The sequence below is a fragment of the Lonchura striata genome, chromosome 12, assembly GCF_046129695.1.
Source record: "Lonchura striata isolate bLonStr1 chromosome 12, bLonStr1.mat, whole genome shotgun sequence".
NCBI classification, from domain to species: Eukaryota; Metazoa; Chordata; class Aves; order Passeriformes; family Estrildidae; genus Lonchura; species Lonchura striata.
In genome coordinates this window covers 6,336,991-6,344,731 of record NC_134614.1, presented here as the reverse complement: position 1 = coordinate 6,344,731, position 7,741 = coordinate 6,336,991, and the positions used below count along the sequence as shown (strand labels likewise).

The following is a 7,741-nucleotide window of genomic DNA, read 5'->3' as shown; positions in this document are numbered from 1 at the left end:
CGGTGCTCTAAGTGACGAGCTGGGGGCAGCCACACTTGTAGTTCCCTCCAGTCACTTGAAGGGGACAAGCTAGCCGCCACAAAAGATCCCCGTGACTGGGCAAGCGAAGTACTACAGTTTTGAGATGCCTGAGAGAAAGACTAAAAACAACCTTGCAGCTGGTGTTTTGAACGGCTGTTTTCTCATCAGATGTTTAGCAAAGAGTGTCTTGTGAATTAGCCAATGGTGCGAAGGGTTGCTGATTAAATGACTAATCAGGTCCACCTGTAATAGAACGGTGTATAAAAGAATGGGTTTATAATAAACTCGGATTAACCTTCTGAAGAGACCTAGAGTCCATGTGTGGCCTCAGTTCCACTCCTGACTCAATGCACAATCTCTGGGCGACTGCCCCCTGCCAGGGGCAGGAGCAGAGATTTCCCTTGGCCGGGGCTGGAGCCCTGGAGTGGCAGTGCCTGAACAGCACCTTACTGCCAAAAGTACCAGCCTCGATGGCTGCCCCAGGGCGTGGCATTTGGCCCTGTTCCTGCAGGAGTCCCTGCCTGGGTTCCCTCCTGGCCAAACCTTCACACCCATCTCAGAACCTGGGCAGTTACCAAGGGGGCCGCCTCAAGTGGTTGCCAGGGACCTGAGGCCATGGCTGCCCCAATTTTGGCTGCACGATGCTGATGTCAGAGTGGCCATTGTGACCCATGCAAGCAAGGTCACAAAAGGGAAGGCTGGGCTCAGGCCGCGTGTCAGTGCGACCTGACAACAGGAGGAGAAGGCAGGGCAGGGACGCTGCTGCTCAGGGACCAGCGGAGCCCCACAGCTCGGGGCTCTGGGCCTGTGCTGCAGGCTCCCCTGCCTCTCCCTGCCCAGAATCAGCGGAGGAACAGCCAGAGCGGACTGCGGTGTTCCTCGAGGCGACGACGGGAGGAAAAGGCGGACGGGAGCAGGGCTTACGCAGGGCTCAGCAGGGACTAGTGCCCTCGTGGCTCTGGGCCTGTTCTGCAAACTCCCCACACTCTTCTGTCTCCCAGACAGAGAGAGAACCAGCACCTGGAGGAGACTGTGACCTTTCTGGACAGGGACTCACCGCTGATGGCTGCCATGTGCGACAGCAAGCAGGAGGGCCCTGGTGCCAGGGAGCCAGGTGAGGGCAAAGCCGCCCTCCCAGAGCCGGGGCCAGGGGCTCCTGTGGCAGGCGTTGTGTGGGGCCCAGAGCAGAGGCAGGGGGAGGCAGGAGCTGCTCAGCCATGCCGCGGCTGGGAGCCTCCTTCCTCCCCAAGTGGGGCCCAGCTGGGTCAGGGGGCAGCTCTTGGGACACCCGTGCCCACAATGGCCCCTGCTCTCCAAGGCCTCCAGCCCTGCCCATCAGCCAGGCAGGCAGGCAGGGACAGAGCAGCCCTTGGGGCCGATGCTGCTGCAGCCAAAGAGCCCCGCAGAGGTGCTCATGCCCGCTGCCATTGGCTCTGTGCCCTGCAGTGTGCATGCTGTGTCGCCGAGCAGAGGCTGATCCGGACATCTGCGGTGACAAACTGGAGAAGGGCGGACTCTGTGCCCACGTGTTCTGCCTGGTGAGTGGCTCCGGGAGCTCCCTCCACCATTGCAATGGGCAGTTCCTGCCCCTCTCTTCTCATCTGTTCCTCCTTTCTGCTGCAGTTCTTTGCCACTCTACTTTTTCCTAAAGAGAAAAAACATGTTGGACTCATGGGATTTCTTCCTAGAGATATCCAAATTGCAGTGCGGCGGGCAGCACAAAAGGTGAGAGTCCGATGCAGGCAGGGAGATTTGTGCCAAGTGAGGTTTGCCAGAGCTTAGCCCAGACACTTGGAAGGAAAGGCCTGCCCTTCCGGCCGGCTGTGGGACAAAGTCTGGCTCCCAGCAGCTGCACAGAGGCTCTGGCACAGGAGCCCCCCTCCTCCACCAGACGGCTCTGTGGGCTGAGACCCAGCAGCGGCCACATCCTGCGCCCTGCCCGGAGCGCTGGGGCTGCCTGGGGAGGCCCCGAGGCTGCTGCTGATGGGGCTGCTTGGCTCTTCCCAGCGCTGCTGCGTCTGTGGCCAGAGCGGGGCAACCATCATGTGCTGCATGGAGGACTGTGACAGATGGTTCCACCTGCCCTGTGCCAAGGAGGGCAGCTGCGTCACACAGTATATTCCAGATTACAGGTACCTCCTCCCCACTCCTGGTCACCCCTGGCGGAAGATCCAACATTTCTCACTTTGCCCATCCATTTTCCTCCAGCTCCTTCTGCCCTGAGCACTGTCCCAAGCAGAACGTGGAGGCGACTCCAGAGCCGGGCACCAATTGTCTCATCTGCATGGAGCTAGTGGAGGATAGAAAGACTTTCAGAACCCTGGTGTGCCCAGCGTGCAAAAGGGCCTGGTTCCACAGGGACTGCATCCAGGTAGGAGCCCTCCCCTCAGCCCCAGGGCAAAGCAGGTGCTCAGCAGCACCAGGGCCTTGCTCACCCTGCTTCTGTTTGCCCTGCAGGGACAAGCCTTGCGTGCTGGTGCTTTATATTTTCGGTGCCCCCTGTGCAGAGACCAGGAGGCATTCCCTGTTGAAATGATCATCCTGGGGATCCGAATCCCCTTCAGGTTGGTGTCCTTCTGCCTGCCTCACAGGACAGGAGCTGCAAGGACTGTGGACTGCCAGGACCTGCCCCAGCAGTCCTGTCCCTGCCCTGTCCTGTGAGTCTGGGCTTCAACTTCACGCACGCCTTGGAAAAGTACGGGACGAAGAGCAGGGACAACCTGTAGCTCTGTGAGGGGAGGGCAGCAGAAACTCATCAGCTTTTCCTTTCTCCATCAGACTGCCAACATGGGAGGATAACGATGCCTACGCGGATCTAAGAGAGAGGCACAGCAGGTGCAATGCCAGGGATTGCCTTTACCCGGGAGGCAGGGAGGAGGCAGAGGAAGAGGGGTAAGTTGGGGAGCTGCACCTGAGGCTCTGCAGGGTAGCCGTGTCACTTCAAGGGCTCAAAGAGAAAAGAACTAGAAGAGCTTGGCCAGACAATTAATTTGTCCTCAGTGCCATAAACCCATTTGCTTCCCCAGGCCCTGGGAACTGCTCCTGTGCTCCTCCTGCGCTGCTGAGGGCACCCACAGGCGCTGCTCCGGCCTGAGAAACAGCATACAGAGCTGGGAGTGTGACAGCTGTGCTGGTCTTGAAACGGGTATGAGGCAAAGCACCTGGTGTCCCTGGGCTGGGGGCAGTGCCCAGGCTGGGCCTGGCAGAGCCCGTCTGCTCCTGAAGGGATGGGGTTCTGCTCTGGCCAGGCTTGCCTTGGGCCTGGGTGGTCTTTGACATTCCTGCTTGTCCTTACAGCCTCCAAGGATGAGCCAGAGCTCAGTGGCCCCAGCCCGACCAGTCAGTCAGGACTGGAGCCTGCTCACGGCTCCACAGAATCTGAGGCCATCAGCCCCAGCTCCCATGGCCCGGTGCCATCGGGGCTGGATCCCCAGGCTTCATCTGACGAGACCAGCAGCCGCAGCAGCCACCAACGCACAGCATGGCAGCAGTCTCTGCCATCTCCCTCGCTGGACACCAGCAGCCCCAGCAGAACAAGGTCAATGTACAGCAGCACCCCTGAGCTTGAGGACAGGGGCCATTCCAGACATGCTGGGCCCGGCCGCGGGCGCACCCGCTCCCACCAGCAAGGTCAGGACCCAGATGGACCAGTCCGATCGAGGAGTAGCTGTGATGGCAGCAGAAGGACAACACCAAGGACTGAGAGTCCCAGGCAAAGAGAGACACCTTCACAGGCATCCCTCAGATGCACCCGCTCCCACCAGCAAGATTGGGCCCTAAGTCCACCTGTCCGGTCCAGGAGTCGCCGTGACAGCAGCCAGAGGACAAGACCAAGGACTGAGACGCCCAGGCAAAGGGAGACATCGCCAGGGACGTCCCGCAGACACAGCCGCTCCCACCAGCAAGGTCAGGCCCTAAGTCCATCTGTCCGGTCCAGGAGTCGCCGTGACAGCAGCCACAGGACAGCATCAAGGACTGAGACGCCCAGGCAAAGGGAGACATCGCCAGGGACGTCCCGCAGACACAGCCGCTCCCACCAGCAAGGTCAGGCCCTAAGTCCATCTGTCCGGTCCAGGAGTCGCCGTGACAGCAGCCACAGGACAGCATCAAGGACTGAGACGCCCAGGCAAAGGGAGACATCGCCAGGGACGTCCCGCAGACACAGCCGCTCCCACCAGCAAGGTCAGGCCCTAAGTCCACCTGTCCGGTCCAGGAGTCGCCGTGACAGCAGCCACAGGACAGCACCAAGGACTGAGTGGCCAAGGCAAAGGGATACTCCATCAGGGACATCCCCCAGACGCAGCCGCTCCCGCCTGCAGCGCCGGGCCTCGGATCAACCTCTCCGGTCCAGGAGTCGCCAGGACAGGAGCAGGAGGAGAGCAGCAAGCGCTGAGAGGCCCAGGCGCACGGGAACACTGTCAGAGAGTTCCCATAGGAGCAACCGCTCCCACCAGAGGCGTCGGGCCTCAACTGGGACCTCCAACAGTAGCACGTAGCCTCATCTATTCTTTCTAGTCCATCTGTTTGCTGCCAAAAGTGAAGGTGAGAACAGTCAATACAGAGACCTTGAGACTTGCAGGTCTGTGAGAAAACCGTATTAGCTCTTGACATTTCCACTGGCAGGAAAGTAGTCTTGTGCTAAATCCCTTGATTTCTGCCTTACCATGTATTAAGTGAAAAGTCACTTAAATGATGTAGCTAATGAAAAAGGACTTTTGTTCCGGCCTTTTGACTCCAAGCTGAGATGTTTCCCCACTGCTCACTCTTGTAAAGTGAACCTCTCCTTTATGGGCCTTGCATAGAGTTAGCGAGATATTCAGAGCAAGGTGGCTCCTTGGGAAGCTGTCTTTGGAAAAGATGTGCGCTGTTTTGCTATCCTTGAACAATCTCATTTCAATTTAAAAGACTTGTTTGGAGCTTCAAAGAACAAAACAGAAAAGATTGTGGAAATACCCTGGGACAAAGAGGATGTACAGGACCCTGCCCTCAGATGACCATTTGGGACCTTTGTCCGAGAACAACACATCTCAGGAGTCGAGCGCGTTCACGTTTTCCTTCTTTGGAGACACAGAGGAGCTGGGCATCAAAGAAGGTAACAGCAGGACCCTTCTCACAGTGCCATTTCTAATGAAGAGCTTCTGGCAGGCACTGTAGAGCATTGTGGTGTAAAGAAGGTCAGGACGCAGGAGATTTTCCACAGCAGAAGACAGTAAGTAGGCAGAAGCATTTTGATCTTCATTTCTGCTTGCCAAGGCTGTGGTACATGAATGAGAGGTAACTCATGCTTGCATCTGAGGAATTCTGAAAGGCATGCTTTGAGAAGGCATTGGGGATTTTGCTGAGTGGTGAAAAACCTTGTTGTCATGCCCTGAATCTCGCAAACAGGGAGAAAGATGGCACACCGGTCATATCAAGTTTCAGAGAACCCAACAAGATTTTAAAGGAAATGTGTGTTAATGGAGAGGGAGGAGCAAGATCCTGGAGTTGACCGCAAGATCCACGAACATTCTCTTTGCTACTGAATTCTCTTCTTGGACCTATAGAAGAAGGAAACTGAACTACACATGATGGTTGGTATGTTCCAACCGTAGATAAAATGAGGCCTTATAAAAGAGAATGAAACAACATTAAATCAAGTCACAGTCCTGTAGGAGAGAAAATAAACCGTGTGAAGTTATCCAAAATATTTAAAAAAAAACAAAGCAACAACACAAAGCAACAAGCCCCACACAATTGTGCTGAATTCAGAAGGTATCCGGTGTCTTCTGATTGCAACAATAAAATGTTTAAGAATACAGCAGAGATCCCGAGAACAGAGAGGAAAATCCTGGAGCAGAGATGTAGCTCAGAAAATCTGGCAGAAGCAGATTCTGTCCTTCCTACATCTGTCTTCTCCACTGTAAGTATTTGTCTTGAAAGGAGGAATTCTTCCTGACAAGTGGAGGAATAATCTGGATGTGGCTTTGTTTCTTTTTCGGTGCTGTTATTGCAGAGTCTTGCAGACTCAGAACAATAAAGCCGGTAAAAGTCGCATGGCAAGAGGATTCACGTTTCCAAGACGGCAGCTCTGAGGGTGATGATGAGCCTGAGACGTGAGACGCTGAAACGGACCAAGAAATGCAAGTTCCGTTTCTATTTGCTGTCTACTTGGCTGTAGTAGTTGGATGCTGTGGGAATATTAATAGCAGCACTCAGGGAATGGGAAACTGAGATTGCACACCTCTGAGCAGTGAAAGTCATCTTGGAAAACCATTTGTGCTGCCCAGAGTCAAAACTCCCAGCAGCCCATGTGATGTGAAGTTGAATATGAAAAGAGAGACATTGAGCACAAGAAATTAACGGGCTCATTTTGGTTTGACCAACTCCAAACTGAGTTTGGTCAGAAACCAAAGACACAGTCAGTTTGCTGTTAAGAAGTTTATTTTTTTTTCTAGAAGGCTCTATTTGGTTACTAGGGAATAAAGCTTTTCACTCTATACCATTTCTCTGAAGCACTGCAGTTTTAACTTGTGTTCATGGAATTTGATAGTACAATTTTGGATGCTAAAATCCCTTTGTACTTGTCTAGGTTTGTTTCTTTACCACGCACAGAAAGTGCTAGAGTTGTCTTCTTCTTTGAAGATGATGAATGCCTAAGAGGTACGACAGAATTTCTTCACCCCCTTTTGTATTTTTTTAAACTCTTCATGGAATTCTGTAAGGAGGAAAAAATGCTGCCTGCCTAGGAATGTTTCCTAGTCAAATTTTGGCATCCTTACTTGTGCTCAAAATTATGGCAGAATCCCGTGAGAAAGTCCTGGTAAAATAAAGGCCAAGCAGATTTCTGGCTTTCTTCTCTTTCAGGTAATTGCCTAATAGGAATCTGGACTTTCAGAGCTTACCAAAACATTAGCCCCTTGACAGTTTACCTAGACATTTTGGATCCTTTCAGGTATTTTTATCACCTTTAACTTTTTCCTGTCTTTCTGGAGTTACCATTAGGAATTCTGTGTTCTTGTCACCCACATAGGTCCCTGTCGTGCTTTGTCCTAATGAATCTGGGAGTTTCTCTTCTGAATCCTGGGGATTTTCTATTTAGAAACAAAGAAAACAACAACCAAAGGAAACATATGGAGTCCCGTCCCCAAAAATTGCAGAGGCCAGCAAAACAATTGCTTGTTATATGTTTTGTAAAATAGTCTTAAGACACGCTTAAATGGTGTGCATTTCTCAAGACTGATTCAATAACGCAGCAGAAATGTATTGCTGTGTTCATACAGTTCGTGCCCAGCACTCTTCCAACCTGTCTGATTTGCAGGGGGTCTTAAAGTGGAGAGCTCAGTCCTAAGCAGGCCCCAGTTCTGGGGGAAGATGTGTGATCCTGGTGCTGAGCTTCTAATGAAACAGCGGCTATTTCACTGCAATTTAGACTGCAGCATGCTGAGGAAAACTGCTGCTGCCTTTCATTGTCCCGCAGACAACAGGCTGCTGGAGGGAACATTTCTGTTGGGAGACAACGTCTGTTGGGGGGCATGAGAACAGGAAGGATGTGAAGAATTGACTCCTGACTTTATTGCTGAGTTGCCCATGATGGTTAGAAGCAGCAGCACAATCGAAAATGTTTAAGCCTATTAATTGGTTCTTTTTTTTGCACAGAGGGCCCAAAGTTATTTTGTAGATCAGTAGAGTTCAGTGAAGAAAAAGGGTTGGGAAGACCAATGTAGATTATTGCTTGAGGTGA

The 7,741-nt window shown here is 53.0% G+C and overlaps 1 protein-coding gene across 1 annotated transcript; it reads left to right on the top strand.

Moving 5' to 3' along the window:
- Positions 1 to 1,357: 1,357 nt before the first annotated feature.
- Positions 1,358 to 6,117, top strand: LOC144247015 (E3 ubiquitin-protein ligase PHF7-like). The gene is given in 10 exon segments (XM_077786212.1): positions 1,358 to 1,590; positions 1,937 to 2,153; positions 2,230 to 2,447; positions 2,450 to 2,585; positions 2,800 to 2,913; positions 3,048 to 3,166; positions 3,319 to 3,651; positions 3,821 to 3,927; positions 4,927 to 5,113; positions 6,014 to 6,117. Coding segments are annotated over 10 exon segments (1,653 nt in total). The 5' UTR covers positions 1,358 to 1,472.
- The last annotated feature ends 1,624 nt before the right edge of the window (positions 6,118 to 7,741 follow it).